This window comes from Arvicola amphibius, chromosome 6 (genome assembly GCF_903992535.2).
Source record: "Arvicola amphibius chromosome 6, mArvAmp1.2, whole genome shotgun sequence".
Taxonomy (NCBI): domain Eukaryota; kingdom Metazoa; phylum Chordata; class Mammalia; order Rodentia; family Cricetidae; genus Arvicola; species Arvicola amphibius.
The window spans coordinates 24,019,886-24,045,922 of record NC_052052.2 but is presented as its reverse complement, the minus strand read 5'-3'; the positions used below and the strand labels follow the sequence as shown (position 1 = coordinate 24,045,922).

Below are 26,037 nucleotides of genomic sequence, written 5' to 3'. Positions count from 1 at the left end.
CCAGGTTAGGTTGAATCTTAAGTTCTTTAAATACAATCTTGACATGTACCATGATTCCTGGCCTGGTCTCTACCAGAAGACACCTCTGCCCTGACCCTTCCATTCAACTCTGCATGGCAGTGCAGTAGCTGGTAATGATATTCTATCCAGCCCCTTCCTCATCAAGCCTGGTGTTTATATTTGGATTCATCCTGTGAGTCCTTTGGCCTAGAGACAATGCTAGCTGCATTCAGGAATCACCATTCTTCCCATTGGTTCCAATGAGGTGGCTCCAGCAACTGCTAGGTCTACATTCTATAGCCTTTGGCCTCGGGCATCTGTCCTACTTGTTGCTAGTGTTCTGAATGCAAGCAAAGGATGAGAGTAGTTGATGAGGCTCCGTCCGGTGATGGAGCAGCAGGACTGGTCCTCAGCAGCAGCAGCAGCAGCAGCAGCAGCAGCAGCGCAGCATCATTGAAGGAAGTGAGATGCAGGATGCATATGCATCCTTCTTATGTCCCCAAAAGAGGAGATCAGAATTAAGTTTTCAAACTACAACCCTAAGCAGCTTTCAAGAAATGGACTCAGGGGAGCAAAACAAAATCTAAGCAAGAGAGGGTAAGTTTAAACAGGAGCAGCCGAGATCCTCACAAGAAGGGCTGGAGAAACTTTCTGAGGGTGAGCAAACGCTCTGGGGATGAGTGATCACAAGGGACTTGGGATTGACTTAGTCAACAGGACAGCCAGCTACAGGCTGAGGATGTTGAGTCTGAATCCACAGGCACAGGCTCTGTCTATGTCTGCACTCCCAGAGCCATGGGGAGAGGACAGGCTTCCCACTTTGCTAAGACATCCTTGTCTCCTCTTAGCTCAGTCTGATAACTTGAACTTCAAACCAGAGAGCTGTTTGTACCACCAGCTTCCTCCTGCTCACTGCATGTTATGAGTCCCGCTAACCTTTATGCCAGCAGGGAAATGTCTTGTATAATTAGCCAGAATGGAAGGGATAAGCAGGCAGCCTGGCAGTCATTCTCATTCAGAGGAGATGGATGTACCTACTAGGATTTCCATCAACTGGTTTGAGCTGGCATGTTGCTCTTGGGAGTCCTGACTCTGCACCTACAGTGAGAAAGCACATATCCAAGTGTGACTTGCATTCTCTGTGTGAATATCTTTAGCCACAGGCTCACATGTATGCTCATGAGAGTTCTGGTTGCAGACATGAATGACCGAATATGCATAGATGACACCTATATGCTTATGTGCACCGAGGGGTGTACGTTCGAGTGTGCTGAGAAACGCCAAGGCAGCACTAGGCTGCACCTCTTCTTTACTTCATTGGTGATCGCAGAATCTTTCGTATTTTTTCCTTCTTTTTATGTGTCTCTGTGTAATGTGTTTCCATGCAGGTTCACATGTGTATGTATGTGTGTGTACACGCACTTGTAGATGCGTGCTTTTGGAGGTCTAAGGTTGTTGCCTGAAGTCTTCATCATTCACTCCTCTACATACTTCATGGAGACAGGCTCTCTCAATCAAACCCAGATTCACTGATATTTCCAGTCTGGCTAGCCAGCTTGCTCTGGGGATCCCCTGTCTCTGTTTTCTAGGGCTAGAATTTAGGTGAGGCAACATAATGCCCCTTGTATTTATGCGGGTTCTGGGATCTGAACCTGCTTGGACAGTAAGCAGTCTAACTACTGAGACATCTCCCCAACCTCCTAGGTAAGACCCTCCCTCTTTCTAACAACTAGTACCTGAAGGCAACCCCAGTGGCACAATACTTACGGGCATGCCCGCTAATGGATGAATGTGTGGGCAATGTGAGTGAACGTACTCCAGAAATTCCCAAGATTCTTACTGACTTTCCCAACTATTCACTGACCCCTGCTCTGTGCTTGGGCCCTGCCCCTTGGTACCCTGGTCCACTTGGATCTTCTGAGTTAGTTCATCAGTGAGTTCACTTTGTGGCTAATTTCCCCTGGTGTGCCATGGTCCGTCTACCTGGGCAGGCTGTTTTGCTATATGCAAAACCTATACGTGGCTGTGTCCCTGGGATCCTCGAAACTGAGGCCCCACCCAGCATGTAAAGGTGGCTCTTTGATGTTGATATCCCTGGTGATATAAATCTTACCTAGATCCACATTCCTGACTATCTCAGATAAACACGGAAGAGGAACAACTTAAAAGGAAGGTTTGTTTTGGTTCAAAGGCCACTGACTCCATCATTTGGGGACTGAGGCATGGTGGGAGTGTGTGGTAGAGCAGCAGCCTCAAGTAGCCAGGAAGAAGAGAACATCCAGGGGCCAAGGCCGAGCTGCATCCATCAAAGGCATGCCCTCGGGGACCCACTTCCTCCAGTGAAACCCACCTCTCGCAGTCCCAACCTCCTAGTAATCCATTCAGATTTGAAATCTGTCAGTGAATAAAATCATGGACCAGGTCAGAGCCCTCCAAGTCTAATCGTGTCTGGAGATGCACACACACGACACACTCGGCTGTGTGCTGTCCTACCTCCCCAGATGTCTCTCAGTCCATCCTGAGTCCACCCCTGGTTAACCTGCCGTTAAAAGGTGGCCCCTTAAGCCATCCATAATCTTGAAATAAAAACAATAACAAGTTCCTGATTCCATCCAACATGATACAACTGCTGTTTAACCAAGAAAAAGCAGTGGTTCCCACTCCAGAGTCTTAAAACCTGAACAGAATCTAGAAGAGTTCATTGCCACAATGTAACATGGATGTCTGGCATCCAGTTCTCATTAGAGATCCTATCTACATGATTATCCTCTGCAGTCCAATCAAAACTTCCCATTGATCTCTGCTCACAACATTCAAGGCTTCTCAGGCTGTTTCTCCAAATTCCTCTAAATTCCCTCCCCAAACTAGTTTCAAAGGCTCCTGACCCTACTGTACCAACCTCCATGTCTCCAGAGCCATTTCTGTTTAGATGTTGGTTGCTGTGATAAAATAAATCTCAGGGATAAAAGATTTATTTTTGCTTACCATTCAAAGGCTTCCGCCTGGGGTCCACTGGCCCCATCACCGAGGGCCTGAGTTGATGCTGGCCGTCACTGTGGAGATGTGATGGAGCAAAGCCACCCACTTCACAGTGCTCGGGAAGCTGAGAGAGACACACACAGGAAGGGTTTGGCGCAGGATACAGACCCTAAAGAGATACCCCATGACCGACCTCCTCAGGCAGGATCCACTCTTGTTAAAGGTCTCAGCTCCTTTCCAAGTAAGCTCCGTCAGCTAGTTCATGAGCCCTCCGGCTTCGTGAACCTTCCGAAGACATTTTATGTATTGATGGTAACACTGACCCATTCTTCAGCTCCCACATTGTGTGGGCCAGCTACAGGCTCTACCTCCCAGAGCCAGAGCCTGGGCCAACTGAACCTGGCTGGGCATCTTCATAGATTCTAATGTGTGTCCAGCAACTTTTTGATGTCCGAAGGTATTCTGAATGGTGCAAACCTAGAGACCTGGCTCCAAGAGTAAAAAGTAACAAAGTTAATATGTACATTGACTTGTTAGATTCCTTCTCATTTAGGGCTCTCAACCTTGGTAAACTCCTTCCTGTAGTCAAAGACAGAGGAAAGGAAAGGGTGGAAGTGTGCCCTGACTTGAGCTGGGGGATGACGTCATTCACTGCTGACCCCAGCACAGCTGCCAGTCCCTGAACCTGAGGGTTAGGCAGTTCATCTGGGGTGAGTAGAATAGAGAAAGTGGATCCTGTCTTAGGTGGGGTTTCTGTTGCTATGATACAACACCATGACCGAAAACACCTTGGGGAGAAGAGGGTTTACTTCAGCTAACAGTTACACATCACAGGCTGTCACTGAAGGGAGTTGGGGCAAGACCTGGAGTAGAAGCCATGGAGGAGTGCCGTGTACAGAAGCCATGGAGGAGTGCCGTGTACAGATTGTTCCTCCTGGATGGTTTCACTCTGCCGTCTCACGCCCCTCAGGACCATCTGCCCAGGAATGACCACATCCACGGTGGGCTGGGCCCTCTCCCATCAGTCACTACTCAGGAAAAACGCCTCACAGACTTTCCCACCGGCCAGTTTGGTAGGAACATTTTCTCAGTCGAGGTTCCCTCTTTACAGATAACCCCAGCTGTGTCAAGTGGACAGAAAACTAGGCAGCACAGACCCCCAAATCAGGAGTCTTCCTAGGGTCCCAAGAGGGCAGAGGATTGCAGGAAGGCGGGGGGAGGGGCTTTCCCTTGTTGCAATTTTGAGAAGAGAGGAAGAACATCCCCCCAGCCCCAGCAGCCTCTCTCTTCATACCCACAGCTCACACACCCCGTAAATAGCTGTAAGGAAACCCCATGTGTCATGAGCCCCCGGGAATAGTATCTGTGCTGCTCTGCATGCATCCTCACCCCTTCCCTCCAATAGACTCTAGAATCAGAAATGCGAATCTGCGATGAATCCCCCGGCCACACCCCTGCCTCTTGGTCAGGCATCTCTGCCAACTTGTCTCTGATGGGCTGCACTGGGTCACAGACCCCACACTCACCTTGTTGCCCCCGGGATCTTGGGGGCAGAAACTTCAGCTTTTCTCATGGCACTCAGACAGCTTTGCTTCTCCCAGGGATGGTTGAATCTCAGCCATGCCGTATTAGCAGGGTTTGAATAATGCATGTTTCCCTGCTAATGCCCTCCTTTTGATAATGTGCCCATGTTAGTGTTCATTGGAAATTTTCCTGCTGGATACACACAGAGAGCTATGTACATTTATAAAGAAAGTTCCAGAGTGCAGAGGGAGGATAAGGCTCTGTGGTAGTGGCTGACTCTCATCATGCATTCCACGGAAACCATCCTGGTCAGGGGAACAAATTCCTTGGTCGGTTTTTCTGTTTAGCCGGAAGTGGGGGCACTGGGAGAACCCCCTGCACACCTGACCCTATGGACATCAGTTTGGAAGGAGTGTGTTTCCCTCCAGTCCTAATTAAATGTCTGAGCCTTCAGCAGCTGATCTGAGGATAGACAGGGAGAGACTGGGCAAGGTGACGAGTACTCTTGGAATCACGTAAGTGGCCAGTCACAGGAAGTCGGGGCCTCCTCTTTGTGTTCTGATTCTAGGCACCTGACCCTCCTTGATTCCCAGTTTTAGTTTTGTCAAGTAAGCATAACAGCTACCAGCAAGGAGGCTGGAAGCTTAAGGACACAGTGACTGATGCCTGGGGCCCCAGATACTCTTTTAGGTACTAAGAATACAGCGGCTAACAAGAGGGCTTGCCTTGGCCGTGCTTACACTGCATTGTGGGATGATGAATGAACCAGGTGCAGGGGCAGTGCACGCCTTTAACCCCAGCACTGGGGAGGCAGAAGGCAGAGCTCTATGATTTGGGGGCCGGGCTGGTCTACATAATGAGTCCTAGGATAGCGAGGGCTACATAGTGAGAGCCTGCCTCAAACATTAATTCATTAACCAACTAATTAATTAACTAAAGAAACAAAGCTAGAAGTGGTGTGGTATGATAGAACGCTCAGGAGATGAACTCAGGATGGGCAAGAGAGCTGGAACTGTCATTTTCATGGGTGCTGAGCAAAGGCTCACGGAGAGAAAGGGTTTTGCCCAACTACTTCCAGAGAAAGGGGGAGTGAGTCACAGATATGTAAGAGGAAGCGTTCTAGAAAAACTGGCAACCAAGGCAGTCGGTACTCCTGGCTCACTGCAGGAACCCCGGGGAGACCTATGAAGTTGGCGAGGAGAGGTGAAGGTCAAGGAGAAAGCCGGTGAGGCCGTGAGGAGAGCAGTTTGGTCTTTGTGGGCCATTTATGGACTCTGGCTTGTGCTCCACTAAAGAACTCCAAGTGGGAACAAATGTGGCGTGGTCTGACTCATGCCAACCCAGGGTTCCAGTGACCTTTGCTAAGAGCAGCTACTCAGAGGCAAAAGAGAAAGCTGGAAGGTCATGGCAACCAGAGAAGGGGTAGCAGCAGCTTGGGTGACAGATATGGAGATTGTCGGAAGTGGCTCTAGATATTGGGGAGGATTTCTTGTGAGGGATCATGTGTGGTTTGAGAGTAAGGAGCCAAGGGGGGCCAGTAAGGAACTTGTAAAGCACCCAGGGCCTGGCACACAGCAAGTGCCTGGGCACAGCTCTTACACCTGCTGGGCATCAATCAGCAGGGTTGAGTCAGCAGCAGGGGCCAACTGAGATGCAGTGAGTTCGTGAAGGCGAGGAGAAAGCCCTGGAGGACTGGAGAAGCCGGACCAAGGGGCTCTGATGAGGAGACGGATGGGCCTTCGTCACCAGGAGCTCTGTCTTCTGCGTGTCATTCAGCAAAGAGCAGAGGACCTGTCGAATAGACAGAACCAAGGCTATTATTTAATCCATCAGGCAGCCACCCAAGTTCCATCCCTCAGTGACCTATGGGACTCAGCTTCCCCTGACCCCAAGTCAGCTAGTGCGGGCTGGGTCTGACTGGACCTATTGGCTCAACCCTCCAGCCACATCTTCCCATGATGGTAAAGATGCAACAGAGAAGTCTGATCCAGTCCAGCAGGTACTTTTCAAGACTTTGGATTCAAGGCCTCCAAATTTCCAGTGGCCAAACCTAAGGTCAAGGGATAGGAGAGAAATATACCTCACTTCTGCCATGGCTACAAAAATCATACGACAGGGCAAAGCTATATATAGCTGAGTGGTAGAGTGCTTGCCTGCTAGGCATGAGTGCTGGGTTTAATTCCCAGTACCACAAAATATCCATATCACAAATGATACGATATGGGAAACAGTGTCAATCTGAGCCTGACCTAGTTTGCCACTCCCTGTCTGGGCTGGCTCAGAAACTAGCTGGGGAAGAATCTACAGAGTAGCAAACAAGCAGGCGGTGAACTCCGCAGTCATCAGCTTTCCATTGCTATAACAAAGACCCGAGGCGAATCAAATTAAAAAGAAGAAAGTGTTTTGGGCGCATGATGGAGGAGTGTCTATGTGTTACTTTTATTAATAAAAAAAGCTGCCTTGGTCCTTTAAGAGAACAGAAAATTAGGTAGGTGGAGTAGACAGAACAGAATGCTGGGCAGCAGGCAGTGGGGAGACGACTTCAGGTAGTCACCATAGTGAGTTGCCATGCTTCTCCTCTCCGAGATGGATGCAGGTTAAGATCTCTCCTGGTAAGCCACACCTTGTGGTGCTACACAGATTACTAAATATGGGTTAAAGGAAGATGTGAGAATTAGCCAATTAGAGGCTGAAACTATGGGCCAGGCAGTGTTTTAAAAGAATACAGTTTCCGTGTAATTATTTTGGGTAAAGCTAGCCGGGTAGCGGGACGCAGCCCCGCCGTTCCTTCTACATGATTTCAAGAGGCTTCTGTGATATATGGGGGCCTATGGCAGTGTAGTCCACGCTGGAGAGAGCACCTGGTGGAGGAGCCACTCACCATAGCAGCAGGGAATCAAACAGAGAAACAATATGAGCCTGGAGACCAAAGAATCCTTTTAAGGACACATGCTTAATGACTTGACTTCCTTCCCATAAGTCCCACTTACAGAAGCTTCTGGCGCCTATCAGTAGTATCCCAGACTGACAATTGAATGCTTAGTACATAGTTTGGGGAGGAGCACTCCAGGTCCAAACCTAACTAGATGCCCACAAGACTCCCAATGCCCACAAAAGACTCCTGATGCCCACAAAAGACTCCCAATGCCCACAAAAGACTCCTGAAGAAGATTGAAGGTAGTTCATACCCAGGAACCTCAATAGTAGCAGACCAGGAGAGGGCCTCAGCAGGTCCAGAGCCCTTTAGATATCACAAAGGTGGCAGAGCCCCTATCCAGTCTCCCTCAGAGGTCGGTTCCTTCATGGCAGAACCTGCCACTCCTTACTATTTGACTATACAGGAAGTCTCTCCCCATGGATGTCTGTCCTAAGCCAAGAGACAGGATAAATCTGACTTGCAGGTGTGTCCAACCTGTGGCTCATGTGGACCACATGGAGCCCAACACAGCCATGAATGCAGCCCGGTAGGAAATCATAAGCTTGCTTAGAATGAGATTGTTGTTGTCGGCAATGTCTTTGCTGTTGCTGCTGGATTCCATGGTTTTCAGGAGGTGGATGACAATGTTATGCCACCATTGTCAAAAGAGTGGGCACCCCTCATTCTACAAGAATCCTGTCCAGGTCGCAGATTCCCTCTCCAACCGTCTTCCCTTCTCTGTCCTCTCTAGTCAAGAAGCAAATCGAACTGAAGTCCCGAGGCGTGAAGCTGATGCCCAGCAAAGACAACAACCAGAAGACGTCTGTGTGTAAGTGTCGGCTGGCCTGCCCCCTGTGCCAGGGCCTAGGGCCTCATGCTCGGATCTGAACCTCTGGTGCCGTGACCAGCTGTGACGGCAGGGAAGCCAGCCTCTGCTAGATGACTTCCTTGGTCCCTCCCTCCCTCCATCTGTGCATGGCCTCGCTGAGCCTGCAGCCAGTGAGCAGCCCCAGGCTACCCTCTGCCTTCTTCCATTGCCTCCCTCCAATTCCCTCCTCACTTGCCATTCGATCTGCAGTCCAGGGAGTCATTACTGTGCATTTCTCTCTTTATTTTTCCTTTTAAATCACTTCCACCTGCTAAGACAGTTCTCTTTCTGGCGTCTCTTCAGGCTGGGATCTGGAGGGGGGGGTCAACTCCCAAGGTCAGAGGTTGAAGAGGAGGAAGGGGCAAGTCTAATAAGCCCCATCATGAGTGTTGGACGTGTCTGGGCAGAGCAAAGTGGGGAATTGGGTCCTGGCTCTATGGGTGGTGGGGAAATCATGGTGGCACCCTGCTTGGGCAAATTGCGTCTTTGAGAACTTGTTCCTGGTACCCTGGTTTGGAAGATGAAGAGGTCTGGTGCTGGGGAATGGTCTAGAGCATCACATCCAGAGAGACACCTGATTGGCCTGTGATGAAGGGATTTAGGGTGTGAACCTTGGGGTGGGGTGCAGACACGCTGTCTTAGGCTACTCTGGTCCCTGAGGGGACTATGGCTGTTTCCTTCCTGTCACTCCTTTCAGCTGTCCTTGTCCTCTTCCCCCCTTGCCATCCCTGCCCTCTGCTTCCGTCTTCTCTGTTTCTTCTCCTGCCCCATCCTGACTCACCTTCCTGTATTCATTTTTCTTTAATTACCAGACATATACTTGGTAAGGAGAGATGGTAGAAAACCACCAGGTTCCCAAGGTCTCTGCTGGTATCTGTGGCCACAAGAAGTGGGAGGCAGAGGCAGTTGGGAGCCTGACTAGAATGAATCAGAGTGCGGGGGCTCATCCCAGTCTCAAGTTCCCTCCAGTCAGAGGTGCTGGTGGCTCTTGGGTTAATCTGTAGGTCTTTGCTCCAGGAGGCTGGATGACGGAGGAAGCTAGGGGACTCTGTTTCTGTGCTTGACTATGGGCATCAGGATCAGAGATGGGACCAGCCCAGGACCATACAGAGTAGCCATGGAGAGACCACATGAGCCAAGGCCACTGTGGCTTTGTTGTACACGTTGCCATAGAGCCATAGACAAGCTCAGAGAAATGCTTAAAACTGGGGGAACCAAATATTTATTCCATGCTACCCGAGAAACTACTGGCTCAGTTTTAGCATCTGTAAAATGGCGATGCAGAACCCTAGCCTGCCTTCCTCCCACAGATTGGGGGAAGGCAGGCTAGGGTTCTCCATCGCCATTTTACAGGTGCTAAATACTTAGGATCTATTGGATCTAAGATGGGCCTTCTCTGTTGTAGAAGGCCCACAAAGTAGCTGAGAAAAAAAATACATGTGATGTTGGGGGTGCATTTATCTTAGAGGGAGTTCATGGTTTTTTATCACCTATACCTTTCCTAGCTGTCCTCAGCAGCCCCAGAAAAAATGAAAAAACGAGTCCATATATATAATATTTCTTATGACGAAGTTTTAATTTCCATTGTAAGACTTCCTCAAACAGGGGTGAACTTGGCTCAAATTGCCCCGAGGTAGCTGCTGATATCTGCATGGACTTTATATTCTGCCCAGAACCCCCACGGACAGATGTCTTGAACTCAGGGAAGGGGCAGGCCCTACTGATTTCCTCCTCTGGCCCTGGCTCCTGGCAGTGCATCTGTTGGCATCTCCCTTCATTTTGGGTAGAAGGTGCTGCCATAGATTTCCCTTATTGTGGGGCCCTTGAGGGTGGGGGTTAGGATTACCCTGAGTTCTTGACCCCCAGTAGCCAACAACAAGTCAGATGCAAGTACCTGGTTTAGACTGGCAATGGAGGTAGGAAGTGCTGAAGACAGGGGAAGGCCTATTGCTTCTGCAATCCACGTAGTCATCTGATCCTGGAACGTCAGTTTGCTTGTTTCCTGGAGAGCCTGGTAGGTCTTCGGAGGATGTCAGTACCTTGGGAAAGGGTGCTGGCTGGACATGAGTTGCCTCAGTGGGTTCTAACTTCCTGGATGGTACCTAAACCTCAGGGACTGGCTGACTTCAGCTTTGTCATCCTTGGCTCTGGTTCAGCCTCACCTACTTCCTTGATGGTAGTCAGTACTGAATGAGAGGGCAAAAGAAGTGGTGGGAACTGCCGGGCGGTGGTGGCGCACGCCTTTAATCCCAGCACTCGGGAGGCAGAGGCAGGCGGATCTCTGAGTTCGAGGCCAGCCTGGTCTACTAGAGCTAGTTCCAGGACAGGCTCTAGAAACTACAGGGAAACCCTGTCTCGATAAAGCAAAAAAAAAAAAAAAAAGTGGTGGGAACTGCCGGAAGTTCTCAAGGTGCTGCTGAGGGGTGGGTGTTTCCATTGGCAAGGGACCCTGGGTTGGCAAGCTGAATGGGCAGAACCTGAGGAAGATGGGCACTGAGCTTAGAATCTGCTGCAGGGATGGTCCGCAGGCTGAATGACAAAGCCATCGGGGGCAGCTCTTGGGATGAGGGACCATCTTCCCCTCCTTGCCACCACCTTTAGTTCCCACACTCCTGCTGTCCTGGGGACCCCAATTACTGCCTCCTTTCTTAGCCTGGCCAAACACCATGACTCCCTGAAAACTCCCTCTGCTTCAGAGACTTCAGTTTTGCTGTCCCAGCTGCAGGTTTCAGGGTTGGTGGGAACAGTTCTGTTAAGGTGTGGATGTAAAAACATTGGAAGTACAGGCTTGATAAGGAAAGGAACAGGGTCAAAACCAATGTCCAGAGATGCCTCAACCTGGGAGTGTGGAGCCACCCACGAGGCCTTGCTGCTATTGCCACACAACCGAGAATTCAGCCGGTGTCTGGCCTGAGAGGGGAACCTGTGTCAGTGTTCGGGTTCCCTTGCCAGCAGCCCCCTGCACTACTCATGAACGGGGGCCATTCCAGGCCTCCACTTGCAGCAGTGAGCTGAAGCCTCAGCGGTGCCCCACCTTCCACCACCTTCCATCAGCTCCCAGTGTCCCCACAGCCCCAGGTTCACGAGGCTCCAGCTCCCCCTCTTCCCGCCTTACCTCTCTGCACTCTATGGTGACCCTCTTTTCTGCATCCTTTCCCTGCGCCACATACCTCGTCAGACTCTCGTCACCCTTGACTCAATGAGCAGAGACCTTCCTTTCCTAAGGAAGACCTCTCGGCCGCCCAGGACTCTGTGTTTGTTTTGTTAGGTCTTGGGTTTGTTTTTCATTTTGTTTTGTTTTGTTTTGTTTGTTTGGTTTGTTTGGTTGGTTGATTGTTTGTTTGTTTTTCTCACCACATGACCCTGGCTGCCACGGCACTTGCTGTGTTGAACAGACCAGCCTTGAACTCAGGGAGAACTCCTCTGCTGTTCAAGTGCTGGGATTAGAGGCGCGTGCTACACACCCAACTATACCGAGCTCTCCGACAGCCCCCATTCCTGTTTATTCAGGATAAGACTCACAGGCCCTCAAAAGCCTTACCTCTCACCTTGACACTCTTCCCCCTCCCTAAACTCCAGCTGCACCCGACACCCCCCAATTTCTCTGCCTGTCTTCTGCCCTTTTCACTGTCCCCAGGTGTCTAAATCTCACTCCTTTAGAAGATTCATGCTCAGTATCACCTCCTCTGGGAAAACTTTGACACTCCTCCCAGTAGTGTATGACTAACTGGTCCCCCATCTAAGCATCCCTTCATCACCTCCCACGTTTGATCCTGAAGTTTCTTCAGTGCTTCATGGCTTCCCTCAACAGGGAACTCCTTGAAGATAGTGGTCATTCCCGACCACCCTTGGCATCTCCCCTGGTAGCCAAAGAAACACTTGTACAAGAAAGGGCTCAATGAGTATGTGCCCTCCATGGGGAATGAGTGAGTAGGGTCTAAGGGAGGGGTGGAGTACCTCTCTCACATTACGGGGTGCTGAGTGGAAGAGGGGAATATGAGCAAGCCCAGAGACTGTTGCTATAGACCCCTCATAATCGCTCAGTTGCCGTTGGAGTCATGGGATTGGTGGGTCCTTGCCTGGCTTCTATTGTCAGTCATCCTCCACTCTGGGAATCCAGAGTTTAGTTCAGCCTGACCTATGTGAACCGTCAAGAGTAATGAACAGACAGGGACGCAGGAGGTGCCCGCTGTGTGTGCTGTATTTGTATCGTCCGTCTTAGACCAAGCTCTGCGCTAGCTCAGGCAGGCATGCATATGGCTTTTGTAAAAAGGTGTGAGACCGTCATAGAGATAGCCCAGATAACATCTGGTTGGTGCACTTGGCAGGTAGCATTGGGAGGGGTGGGGGAGAGTATTCTGGTACTTGCTTACTGTGTGGTTTATTGGAGGAGGGGGTCTGATGGGAAGCGGGCTCTCAGAAGAAATGTCCGCATCTGAGTTCAAGTCCCTGCTTTGAACTTAAAGCTGCAACTCTCTCTCATTCTTTACCGTTTCTGATCATGCATTCACCTTTTATTTAACTTTCTTTGAGTCATCTCTCCATCTGGGGCTGAGGGGGGAGGGGCAGAGTCATCTCATCTAGAGTCTCCATCCCTGGACCTGGAGTGCAGGATGGGGAGATCACCAGAGTCTTTGGAGAAGCCACTTCTGGCCACTGGTGTGGGACGAGGGAACAGGATGGCTGTTGGGGAGGAGGGCTATCTCAGAGCCCACAGGATCCCAAAGAATTTCACTTGGATTTTTCTTGCAAAGGATTTTTTTTTTTTTTTTTTTACCAAAAGCAGTCTCCCACTTTGCAGTCAGGAAAACCCTGTCCGGTAGAGAGACCTGACATCCTCCACAGCTCCGGGAGAGCAGGGCCTCATCCTGTCTCCTCCTCCCACCCCGAGACACTGCTCAGCCCAGTGCCTTTCTGAGACTGTCTATGTGTGTGCTGTTTTTTTGCCTTGTAGTAACTCAGGTTGGTGTGTCCCAAGGACATAATATGTGTCCAGACCCTGGAATACCTGAAAAGGGCAAAAGACTAGGCTCAGACTTCAGGTAAGACCTAATGGGGAACTTTCTGGCTGCACATGGGGTGGAGTGGCCTGGTTATGGGGAGGACAAGGCCTGCCCCTTCTGGAGATGGGGTGGAGCGGGTGGGATGTCTGGAGGAGTGACACCGCTGGGGGAAAGCTGTGGTCCCTCCTAGTCTGACCTTTGGGAGGATGTCCCTGTCTTACGAGCTGTGAAGGAGCATCACTAAGACATGCCCATGTTAATTGTCGCAAAATGAATGCAGCCAGAATTCAAAGGGTCACTCTTTGATGTGTTCCATAATGGTGACAGGCCTACAGTCATCTGGGGTACCTCAAAGCCCCTTGGATGGTGAATTTTTTTGCAGAGATTTGAACTAGCAAGGCATCTTCCCATAGTCGTTCTTTTCCACCGTGATTTATGGGTACCATCCACCCACCCTTAGCCCTAATTGATGCTTATCTTACAGCAGCCCTCTCTGCTCACAGAGTCCCCTTTTAACTCAAACCTAAAACCATCAACTGTTCCCAAACAACTAAGATGAAGGGAGCTGTATCCTCCAACAGATTTTAAGTGCTGAACAGAAGAACCCAGATGAAAGGCCAGAAGGAGAAAGAACTTCCCCCTGGGAGATCTGTTTCGGGAGTCAGGGCATACTCCTCAGGGCAGGGCTGGGCAGGCCCACATAATGAACTTACACACACCTTGTCTCCCAGGTTAGGATCCAGCGTCCAGTTCACCTGCAACGAAGGCTATGACCTGCAAGGGTCCAAGCGGATCACCTGCATGAAAGTGAGCGACATGTTTGCAGCCTGGAGTGACCACAGGCCAGTCTGCCGAGGTGAGGGCACCTGCAGAAGGGAGGCCATGCAGACAGCCAGGGCCTGGAGACCGGGGCCTTCCCCCCAGGCTGGCTCTCCTTGCTCTCTGCTGCTCCTTAGAACTCAGGTCCTGCATCTTTGACTAATTACCGTGTTTATTGTCATCTTCTCTGTGCCAAGGCCTTTGCTAAGAGCAGGCATAGAGAGGTGGGGAGACAGACATAGCCCCTGTCCTGCGTGGACTTCACAGTCTGATGGGAGAAGGGACATGGAAAGCAGGCTGCTGGCACGGTGCACACAGAGATCAGAACCACACAGAAACAGGAAAGCAAGCCACCCTTCTACTCCTGTGTTAGATCCATCCGTTATAACAGAGACATATTCCAACCTTCTGCCCCCGGTGTCTTGCTGTTTTGCCCACACTCTATAGTAAACAGAAGTAAACAGTGGCTTCTGAAGCAATGCTTTTAGCTATGCAGAGATATATACGAAGCATGGCATCAAAAGGCGGCTCTGTGGGCTTCTCTGACAGTGTACCTGGACTCAAGAGCCCTACTGCCCACCTTCTCATAAGCCAAAGAAGACTGCCTGCCAATGGCCATAAATGATATTAACATACTGGAAGTGGGTGAAAGGCCGTCAGCGGGGCAGGACGGCACTCAGCTGTTAGACAACCCCAGAGAGCAGAGGACCCCTCTCGGAGAGAAGGTCTATCTAAAAGGCCCACTAAAGCGGTTCTAGTCTGGATCCTTCTGAGCAGAAGTGATGCTTCACTTTGTAAGCATCTTTGCATCAAGATGAAATTCGTGCAGAGTGAGAGGGGGCTGTGGAAGATAGCCAGACCGTTATCATACAGAAGAACGCACAAAGTCAGAGCTAAAACCCGGTCCATCCTGTAAATGTATTGATGAGGAATCTCAGGGAGCCATGAAAATGTCTTCCAGGCAGGCCTTGCAATCATGCCCATTTGTTTAACTTTAAGGTGGCCCCGTCCTGCGGTGTATGATGGTCCTCTGCTCCTCTCTACCCGGTTATTCCAAAGAGCTTCTGTGGCTACTATTGCCTTTTACTATTGCCTTTTTTTTTATTTACAATTAAAGACACAAAGGAAAGAATCCTCAGTATAACTGACCGTTTGGACAGATTCCCTACTTCCTCTGGGCTAACCTTCTTCCCTCCAAATGCACTCAATAGTACCTGCCCATGCTGGGCCGCAGGGTTCAGGGCGCTGACCCGGTGATGATACACTGACCAGGTGATGCTGAGGCGACATAAACACTTTATGGCTCAGTAGGTGTTAGAAGGAAGGTGGACAGCCTGTAGAGGGCAGGGACCCCTGTTTTGGTCATCACTCAGGACAAGGCCTCGTCCGCAGTAGGTGCTTTATAGTTGAATGAGTCAGTGGTGTGTTATAACAAGTGTTGAGTGAGTCAGTGGAATGGATGGGTAACTGAATGGCCCATGAGTCTAGAACTCCAAGACGATGGCTGCATAGAAAGGTACGGAGTGTCCACTGTGAGGACCAGGAGACCCTGGGCCACTCTGTCCCTTCAGAACTTCTTCTAGAAGCCCAGGCAGCAAAGTCGTCTGTCAGCGGTGGGATCCTTTCCCTTGGAGGAAGTTTGTTCCTGGTCACGACACTTTACTCACAAAAGCCCAGAACGGGGGGGGGGGGGGGGAGGGCTAGCATTCTCGAAGGATTTTCATCAAGCGATATGCTCGCTTCTTTTCTCCAGATGTGTCATGGGCCCCATCGAAGCCATCCCTAGTGACTCTGACACTGCACTAAACTCTCCGCTCACTTCCACTATGCACTGGGCTCCTTTCCCCTGTGTTACCCCATTGCACGCCCTACTAGTGTGAAAGTGGGTGGTGGGGGTAGCCGCTCAAATCCAGCCATTGCCGCAACTCTGTAGCTGTGTGCCCTTGGGCCCTTCCCCTCACTGAATCCCTTCTCCTTCCCTGCTAAACTGAAGACACACGACCCGGTTTCCCCCACAGCATCACCAAGTGAAGCCGTGAACTTCATTAGTGCTCATTTAGAACCGGCTGGGCCGGCCCGCGGGGCTCACGTGCACACCTGTGTAGCCTACCCTGCTTGCTGGCCCTTAGCTGGAGCTGGGAGCACACCTCGTCCTCTGGTGGCTGTGGGTTCTCTCAGAAGCCACTCTCTTGTCCTCTGCGGTCCCGCAGCTGGCTAGCCCTGGCTGAGGCCCCTCATTAGCCTTCACCGCAGTACCCTCGTTATTGAAGGAGAAGAAAACCACTCCTTCACTGCTTGGGGACTGTGAAATGGAAGCCAGGCGCTTTACTGAAGTGGGGGTGGGAACAGTTCTCAGCGCAGCCTGGTCCTCCTGCCTTCTCCCGCCCTCCTCTGCACTGCTCCTCTCGCACAGGCTGTGGAGATGGAAGGCCAGGGCTTAGACTCAGGCAACCTTTCCCCAGCTTTCCCAAAAGTCCATCTCAGATGCAGTGGTCTCCTCCGCTAGTCTTTAAGGCTTTCCCCCTGATCTTTTGTTTTAAACTAATTGGATTTTCTACTGTAATTGTGATTTCTTTTTTTTTCTTTTTTTGGGGGGGGTGTGTGGGGTGGAGTGGGGACAGCTTGGATGAGTGAACCTTGCTGTTACTATTAAAAAGGGACAAAAGCCCTTCAATTACACGAAGCTCCACATTGAAACAAGTTGCCAAAAAGATGGCAACCTAAAGCACTCTGGCCACCATGCATGGGGTATTGTTTTCCCGCCAATGTGTGTGAAATGTTCTGTGGCTTTAATTATTCACATTTCCACAAATTAATTATACTAAAACACACAGACAGGTAAATAATAGGTTCCCTTTAAACGTTTGAGGACCACCAGAATGAACCGGATTTGTGATTGATGTGACTGAGGGCGATGGAACTGTACCCTCATTTCCGAAGTTTTGAAATTGATGGTGTGCTCCCGCTTCTCCTTTCCCTCCCTCAGGAGTTAGCCTCTGCCTTGACTTCTAGAAAGCCTTCGTTGGTTTAACTTTTGATACAAGGCCTCATGTAGCCCGGGTTGGCCTCTACCTCACTCAGTGTCCGAAGATGACCCTGATCCCTTGAACCCTCTGCCTCCACCCTCCAAGTGCAGGGATTGCAGACACATAGTCCCACACCTAGTGCCCTATAAAAGCCTGGTCATGCAGAGCAGGCTAAGAGAAAGGGAGAACACAGGTTGTGTTACGTTGATGTCACCAAACACATGACAGGGAGCAAACAAGAATCGTGGCTCTGTGTATGTGGGCATGTATGTGCGTCTGTCTCTGTGTATATGTGTGTGTGTGTGTGTCTGTCTGTCGTCTGTCTGTATGTGCATATGCATTTAGAATACAATAATTTGGGGTGGCTGGAATACCATACTTGGACTCAAAGTTCAAGTCCCACCTTTGTTATTAACACACCAATGGCAGAGAAGACATTGCTGAAATGGATCTGTATCTTTTCCTTCGACTGTCAACTGGAAGGGGAACCTGGGAACTGTGCACAAAGCAGGCTGGACTAAATGGCATGATCATTATGTCTGTCTTCCTCCTTAGTGGCCATCACAAGAGCAGATTCCTGAGCCAACCCCTTAAACACTGGTGTCTACCTTATATTCCCTCTCCTGCCCCTTCCCTCCTTTCTGTCCCCTCCTTTCCTTCCTCTCCTGCCCCTTCCCTCCTTCCTGTCTCTCCCCTCCCTCCTTCCTGCCCCCTCCTTTCCCTCCTCTCCTGCCCCTTCCCTCCTTCTTGCCCCCTCCTTCCCCTCCTCTCCCCTCCTTCCCTCCTTCCTCTCCTGTCCCTTCCCTTCTTTCCTCTCTCCTCTTTCCTTTCTGGTAGAGATGTCTTTGTGAGTCACTAGACCCCAGGCCGCATTGTCCCATCCCTAAGAATGTCCCCAAGTCCCTTACCTGTTTGTGCTAATGACAAAGCTCCCATTTATTAAGCCATTTATACTTGTCTAAAGCATGGCACTAGGCATTTTTCATCCTTTCCTTATGAGGCAAGTGGCAATAACCATATTTCATGTAGAGCTGAAGCTTCTAGTAGTTGACCAACTTGCCCAAGGGCACAAAGCCAATCAGTTGAGCTGTTTCAACCCCTTGCTCCAAAGGCTCTGGGCTACTTGCACTTGAGAAGTACACCTGGACCTCTTTCAGAGCTAGAATGTGGGGGGAACAGTGTGGAGCAGCTCTCCCACCCCGCTAATGGCTTTGTTTTGACTGAATTTCAAGTATATAGAAAAATTACCATTAACATACTGAGAACCCCCACGTGGGATTTATGCAACTGCTTTGAAAGAGTTAATAGAGGAGGAGGAAAGCATGGGTCAGAGGAGTAGGAGGGAAACTGAGGCATGTGTGTTATTGCTCAAGCAGAGATGGGCCATTGGGTCAGAAAGGTCAAGGGTCAGCTACCAGTGGGATCAAATGACTTGGCACAACTTTGGAGCTATTCTTCAGAGAAGTGGAGATGGAACTGAAGGAGGACCAGGGATAGACGGCTGACTTGTTTGGATGGCGAACCTTGAATCTGTGGTGTGACCACTGTTGTCCCAGTGGCCACCAGGAAGTGAAGAAGTAAAGAGATAGGATATATGAGTCAAGGTAGGCTTTTGACCAGGTCAATATGAGGGAGCTGGAGATGCTGGGGAGTGGTCTTGAGGCCCAGTCTGGGCGGGGAAAAGGGAGTCAGGAGAGTCCAGTAGATGGGAAGAAGTGTAGAGGTCAGTAGACTGGAAGGGCCTAGGATGTAGGGCACCAGGGACGTCGTGAACAGGGTGATCCTGCCGGAAGTATCAGTGAGAGGAGAAGAGTGGCTGTGATGGCTGGACTCTCTGGTTCCAAGGACACCAGGGTTCGGTGTGTGGCCACTGATGTGGCTACTCCTGGGATGGAGGGGACAGTGGTCCAGATCTATAGAAGAGACCAGCACTTCAAAGGGGCCACCTCTCTGCTAGAGTAGGATAAACAGCAGGCAGGTTGTACCTTGTGGAGTCAGGAGGAGGAGGTGTCTGCTAAATGGCTTCCTGTTTCCTCCAAATACAGGAAGGCAGCAAACTCATCAGCCAGGAGAACAGAGTGGGGTTAAGGGAAGAGGGGAAGGGTCCAAGGGGCATATGGAAGGCATGAGAGGATCTCTGAGTAGCAAGAGCTGGTGAACTAACAGAGCAGGTTGGTTGGGAACTTCCTGGGAAGCGTTTGAGGTTGGTAATGAGCTTACGGAGACACTAGCTTTCCCTCTCCTGTGATTTTCTTTTCTTTTCTTTTCCTGTCAAAGCTTAGTTTTTTGGAGAATACTGGGGAGACGATCCACAATTGATGTCTCCCAGGCAACTGACTAGAGGAAAGAGAAGAGAGACTTGGCATTTGCAGAAACGTGAACATAATGGTGGACTTTGGGGTCTAAGCTGGGTTAGGAGGGAAGGGAAACCGGGAAAATGGAAGAGACTCCAGTAGTTGTCATGGGTCTGATATATGCTCCCGGAATTGGCAGACATTCACAGGAAGAACTGGCTTCAGAAGGAACAAGGTGTTCACTAAAAAAGACCTCAGAAGCAGGGCTCGGAAAGGAGAAGAAAGATTTCTGTTAGGCAGGAGGCTTCAGAAGATGTTGCACTACAGTGGGGATTTGTTGACCTTTGAATGGGTAGTGAGAAGCCAGGTGTAATAGTGCATGTCTGAATGTCTAACACTGGGGAAGTTAAGGCAAGAGACTACAAATTCCAGGTCAGCCTAGGCTACCGTAACAAGACCTTGTCAAAAAAAAAAAATAATAACTAACTTGTGTGAGGTCGGAATTGTGTTCAGGGATGGAGAGAGGTCAGTCGTAAGAGTAGCAAGAGCAGGCAGCCTGAATCGAGGTAGCAATCAGATTTCAGGAGAAACTAGGAGCTAGAGATGGGGCATTTGCACTTCACACCGCTTGCTTTTGAATTGGTTCCCTGCTTTGCAGTCATACTATTTCAAGTCTAGAATTGGCTGTGGGTCCAGCTGGTCCTGTTTCCAGCCACATAGCACAGTGATGTCCCAAGGAAAGAGTGGGAACACCAGAAGATGGGCAGGAGTCTTTGGAGAAGAGGCTAGATGGGAAATTGCAAATAGGAGAGTGGGAAGACGCATTCATTCATTGATCCAGACACTGAGAAGCTTCCATTTGGCCAGCCCATCTGGGTCACAGTGAGGAGCTCTCCATCTGCTGGTGGGATCTCTGGAGCTGGCTGCTCAGAGGGAAGGTGTCTGTCTGTCTGGCGCATCCCTTGCCTGACCTTGTCTAGACAGCAGACAAAAAAAGCAGCTGAGATTCCACCCTTGCCAGTCTTAAGGTACTCAGTGCTATCTGCAGACTGTAATATTTTAATTAAACCCCTCCAAGTCCTTAAAGTGGTAAATGCTTTTTGACCTATTCTCTCTAATTACCTTCGGCATATTTTAACACACTGCAAAAATACCATCTAATTCTTAGAAACAAGCACAGGATAAATTGAGTCTTTTGGCAGCAAAATCAGACTTCCTGAAAGAGGTGGGAGATGCTGCCAAGGAAGCTGTGTGAGGATGCTCTGCAGGGCTAGAGCACCGAATCCTCAGGTCCTCTTTGTAAAGGTGGGGATCATATCAGAAGAGCCTATGTAGAGAAGCTCCCTGGGCTCCCTGGAAGGTGGCTCAGTCAGTACAGTGTTTGTCACACAAGCGTGAGAACCTGAGTTCAATACTCCAGAACCAATATGAAAAAGAAAAAGGAAAGCCGTGTGTAGCAGCATGTACCTGTAATCCCAGCACTAAAGAGGCAGAGCAAGTAGGGACCTGGAACTTGCTGGTCGGCCAGCGTAGCTAAATTGGCAAGCTGTAGACGCATTAAGAGATTCTCTCTCAAAAACTAAAGTGGGAAGTGATTGAGTAAGACACCCACGTACTTCTGAATGAATGTCATTAGAGACACACATAGAAGCTTCAAGAAAGCTAGACTAGCACTCCGTAACCTGGGAGGTAATCCTGACTGTAGAGAAAGAAAGTGAGTGTGCCATTGAGTCTGGCAGACCTGGGACCCGAGACTGTCCCTAGCACAGGATTCTCCTGTCTGTAATGCTGAGTCTGGCAGACCAGGGACCCCTTTGTTGAATCCTGTCCCTAACACAGGATTCTCCTGTCTGTGACGCTGAGTCTGGCAGACCCGGGACTCCTTTGTTGAATCCTGTCCCTAGCACAGAGTCTCCCTGTCTGTCAAGTATAATTTCACACCAGAACTCACTGAGATGCCGTCACCTGCACCACTTGGAAGAGAAAGAGTCAGGGGCAGAGAGGGGATCCTCACTCCTTCCGGCCTGAACAGCCAGATGTAGACTGGAAAGGCTAAGTTCCTGAGACCCCAGGGTTGGCCTGTCCTCATCTGTGCCATCCTCCCCAAGTGTGACCACAAAATGAGAGGAGCAATTGGATACATAGGAGAGCATGGGGACTGGGGTGTCAAAACCCAGTTCAGGGGCTGGGGAGATGGCTCAGTGGAAGGTAGTTGTCGCACAAACATGAGGACCCATGCAAAAGCTGGGTGTAGCAGTGCACACCTGTAACCCCGGTGCTAGGGGTTTCTGGGGGCTTGCTAGCCAGCCAGCCTAGTCAAATCAGTGAGCTCTGGGTTCTGATGAGTTGAGAGACTCAGTCTCAATAACTAAGCTGGAAAGCAATGGAGAAATCTGCCCAGCATTGACCTCTGGTCTGTGCACACCCAGGAACCTTCACATATGCACAAAGAATAAACTCGATCCATATTTAACTCAGCTGTTGGGGGGAGGGACACCAGTGCTGACCCAGAGCCCCTCAAAACAAAAGCCTGTAACTGTGCCTGCTGTGCTCGTATGTGAGGGCTCTCAGGTTCTCACGTATGCCTCCAGCTTTGGTTGTGGTCCTTGAGAGAGGCGGAGCCCTGCTGACATTTTTTTTTTCCGCAGCCCAGATTCTGGCTGGCCCGTAATAAATGTTGGAACTAATGAGCGTGGAAATCAACGCTCACAATGAGTAGCAATTCATTACGCTTGGGAGGGGGCCCTGGGTCCTGCTTCTCAGACCCCTCAGGGAGGGGCTCCCTGGGAAAGCCTGGAGCTTTGTCATGCCTGGCTCTGCACAGAGGAGCTTCTAGAAGTTTGAGGTCATCAACCAAAAGCAACTCTGACAGCACGCCCATTTCACATGCTTAGGCCTATTGAGTTTGCGTACTCCATCTCTACTCTTAGGCACTCTGCCTGCAATTGGGATGAATTGCCATGTGGGCGGTGACAGCCCAGGCTCATGGAGCCCTTTATTAAGATAGCCGTGCACTAACGTTGAAAAAATGGGGTGGCTAGGACTCCGAGCACATGGTTTTAAAAGGCAGCCAACACCTAGACCCAACGTGGAACCTTAAATGAGATCAATCACCCCTTAATCTAATTAGTTTCGAAGCTATTTTAAAGAGCTTAATTAGATTAAGCCGTGATTGATAACACTTTATATCTACTTGAGGAGAGCACTTCTAATTCACCTTGAGTCTTTACGCTTCCAGGCAAAAGCCTGTTCCAAGGCCTGGGCTGAGTAGGGAATGGATGAGAGGAGCAACAGGCTGCTTCTGAAGCCACTCTGGTGACTGGAGCTGGACCGTGTCAGGCCTTTTGGTAGAGTGCCCGGGCACAGGCATGCTGAGCCCAGTAGGGTGGCCCTCACTAGGACATCCTGAGACTCTAGTTCCGGAAGCCCTCAAGGCGGTAGAGGAAAGGACTGAAGTCAGGCTACTAGGCACGCAGTCTAGAGGCTCAGTGCAGCACATCACTGGTTTGGAAAAATAAGCTGCAAGAAGGAATGGCACAGGATGCTTGGCCCGTCTCTAGGTGCCTGTGACCCACCCAGCCCTGGTCTGCACACTCTTTAGGAAGGTGGAGCTGGGGATGAAGAATAGACTTCAGGAGAGTGCTGAGCCTATCTTGGCAGTTCATCACTGCCCATAAGACAGTGCTCCAGGCACTGTGGCATCCTCGGAGCCTGCTGGGAAAGGTGGGCATGGGTGCTGGAAGCAGGTGGATCCTGGGTAGAATCTGTCCAGGTGGCGTCGCTTCCGGGCTGTGTGTGGGAGATGGGAAGGGCTGTATCTGCTCTAAACTGAAATGTCTATCTTATATCCTTTCCACAGCCCGTATGTGTGATGCCCACCTCCGAGGCCCCTCGGGCATCATCACTTCCCCCAACTTCCCCATTCAGTACGATAACAACGCACACTGTGTGTGGATCATCACAGCACTCAACCCCGCTAAGGTAAGGCTCCCACAGTGGGGAATCAGGGTCCTGTGGGCAGGTGCCGTTAGGGCCAGATTACCTACAGGGGCCTGCCAACCCACCAACCTCCAGGTGGTAACTTCTCTGCAGAGAGCCTCCATTGACTTTTATTGAATTTAAGAAAACTTGATAAGCCATAAGGAGGATATAAATAACATTAATCCAAGAAACACCGAGTATCCCTGTCCCAGCATAAGAAGCAGAAAAGAAATCAGCTATCTTGATGGTGCTCCACCCAGGCCAACTGTCTCCCATCCTCAGTACCTTCAGACACAGCCATGGCCTGATGTGTGTTTGTTACTCTTGTGCATGCCTGTTTATTATACTCAACTGTGTGTCCTTAGAGTACAAAGCTTCATGTGCCAGTATTTGAACTGCACATGCGTGGAATCTTGTGTTTTTTTTAATGAACTTCCCTCACCATTTTTCTAGGTTGTGTGCAGTCCTACTCTCTGTCATCCAAAACCTTTCATGTATTCATTCCTGTCACATGGGAGGGCTTTTGTTGTTGTTGTTGTTTTGGGTTTTTTGTTTTTTTTTTTTTTACAATTCCAAATATTTTTGTTATCTTTTACAAATGTAACAGTCTTGCCAGGGTCCACAATAGAATTCTGTCTGATTTGTTGATATGGAGTCCTTTGGTCCATGAATATGGTATACCTTTCTATTTGCTTAGGGTTTCTTTAATGACTCTCAATAAATTTGTCTCTATTACAACTCTTTCTCATTTCTTGATGTATTTGCTCCTAAATACTATCTATATCTTATGTCTCATTAATATAACAGTATGGTTCGTATAAACATAAATCATGACTCTCAAAATCCATCACTACGTTTCTTGATGCTCATTCAAAAATGTATTTTTGTACTTTGATTTTCTTTATAAAGAATAAATACCTTGAGACCATTTATCCGAGATTTCCTTGGCACTGACTGTGTTTATAGGCAGTTGACATCTGCAAAGAATGACGGTTTCGTCTCTTCCTATCGCATCCGTTAATCGTTTGTGATGGTGGTGGACTGATGTTGAGTGGAATCTGTTTCTTCACTGTTCTGTGTGATGTTTCCTGGAGAATGTTTCTTTTTAATATAGAAAGTCTCCTTTGAGGCTTGGGGGAGTATCTTTTCCATCCTAGTTCACCAAGGCTTTTTATTGAGGACAGATGTTGAATTTTATCAAGCAACATCCCACACCATCTTTGTTCTGCTCCTTGATTCTCATTCTGTAGTAAGTAGTGTTTGTTGGCTCTCGCAACGTTACTGGCCTCATTCCTAGGTTCTCTACGCACCACTTAAGTGTGGACACTGTCATGCTCATCCATTTTAGTTTAATAATAATTTAATCTTATTTAATAATGTGTTTCTGGTTTGTGAGGTCTGGTCTTTTATTTTATCTTTGCCAAAACTTTGCATCAAAAAAAAAATGCTAGCTTCATAAAATAGTTTGAAAAGTGTTTACCTCTGCCTCCTGGGATCATCAGGGGAAAACTGCAATAACTTTTGCCTTCAAAGTTTCATGGGTTTTTTCAGCCAAAATGTCTGGATCTGGCGTTGGGGGATTAGACTCCAGGTTCAATATCTGTAACGACTAAGGAGTAATCTAGGTCAGTTGTTTCTGTCTTGAGTTCATTTAACTCAAATTCCAAAAGTATTATAAAAGTATCCTCTGTGCAGTTATGCTTATTGATATCTGCTAATATTGTGCTTTTGTGTTATTTTCCCTTTTTGATTTACAACTTTAAAGAACTCAGTATTGTCAAAAGCTCCATACCTGCTGATCTCTCCAAAGAACTGAGTTTGATTTTGTTGCCGTGCCTTTAAAAACATTTTGTTTCACCCGTTTCTGTTCTTCATATTTTCTTACCTTCTGTGTATTCGGTTTTATTTTATTTTTCATCTAGCATTTTATTATTCCTGCTTAGTCCATTATTTTCAATCTTATTTCAGCATCTGAAGCTACAAATTTTTCTCTGAGGATTATTTTGACTATACTTCTACAAATTTATATAAGCAACACACACACACATATATTTGGAGAGAGCACATAGTTCCAACATTTAGTTCTGATAGTCCCTAGGTTTTGATTTGTATTTTAAAATTTACTTATTTATATTTTACATTTGGATATTTCATCTGTGTGTGTGTGTGTGTGTGTGTGTGTGTGTGTGTGCCTGGCATCTGAGGAGGTCAGTGTTGGGGGGAGGCACTTGTTGGTTCCCTGCCACCCACCTAGCTTAGACCTGAAATAATCACACAGAAATTGTATTAATTAAATCACTGCTTGGTCCATTAGCTCTATCTTCTTATTGGCTAACTCTTATATTAATTTAACCCATTTCTATTAATCTGTGTATCCCCATGTGGCAGTGGCTTACCAGTTAAAGTTCTGTCTGGCTCCAGCTGGGCTACATACCTTCTCTCTCCCTCCACCTTTCTTCTCCCAGCATTCAGTTTAGTTTTCCCCGCCTAGTTCTGCTCTACCCTATCACAGGCTCAAGAGTTTCTTTATTCATTAAGCAATAAAAGGAACACATGGAAAGAAGGACTTTCCACACCAGGTCAGAAGATGGTATTAGATCCCTGGGAACTGAACTAACCATGTAGG

At 49.0% G+C, this 26,037-nt stretch overlaps 1 protein-coding gene across 1 annotated transcript in view; it reads left to right on the top strand.

Moving 5' to 3' along the window:
- The window catches only part of Csmd2 (CUB and Sushi multiple domains 2), a 551,269-nt gene that overhangs the window by 286,097 nt on the left and 239,135 nt on the right, over positions 1–26,037 (top strand). The window contains exons 7-10 of the mRNA XM_038333470.1: positions 8,172–8,249; positions 13,243–13,330; positions 14,023–14,147; positions 23,290–23,411. Coding sequence (XP_038189398.1) covers positions 8,172–8,249; positions 13,243–13,330; positions 14,023–14,147; positions 23,290–23,411 — 413 coding nt within the window. The remainder of the gene's footprint in view (positions 1–8,171; positions 8,250–13,242; positions 13,331–14,022; positions 14,148–23,289; positions 23,412–26,037) is intronic.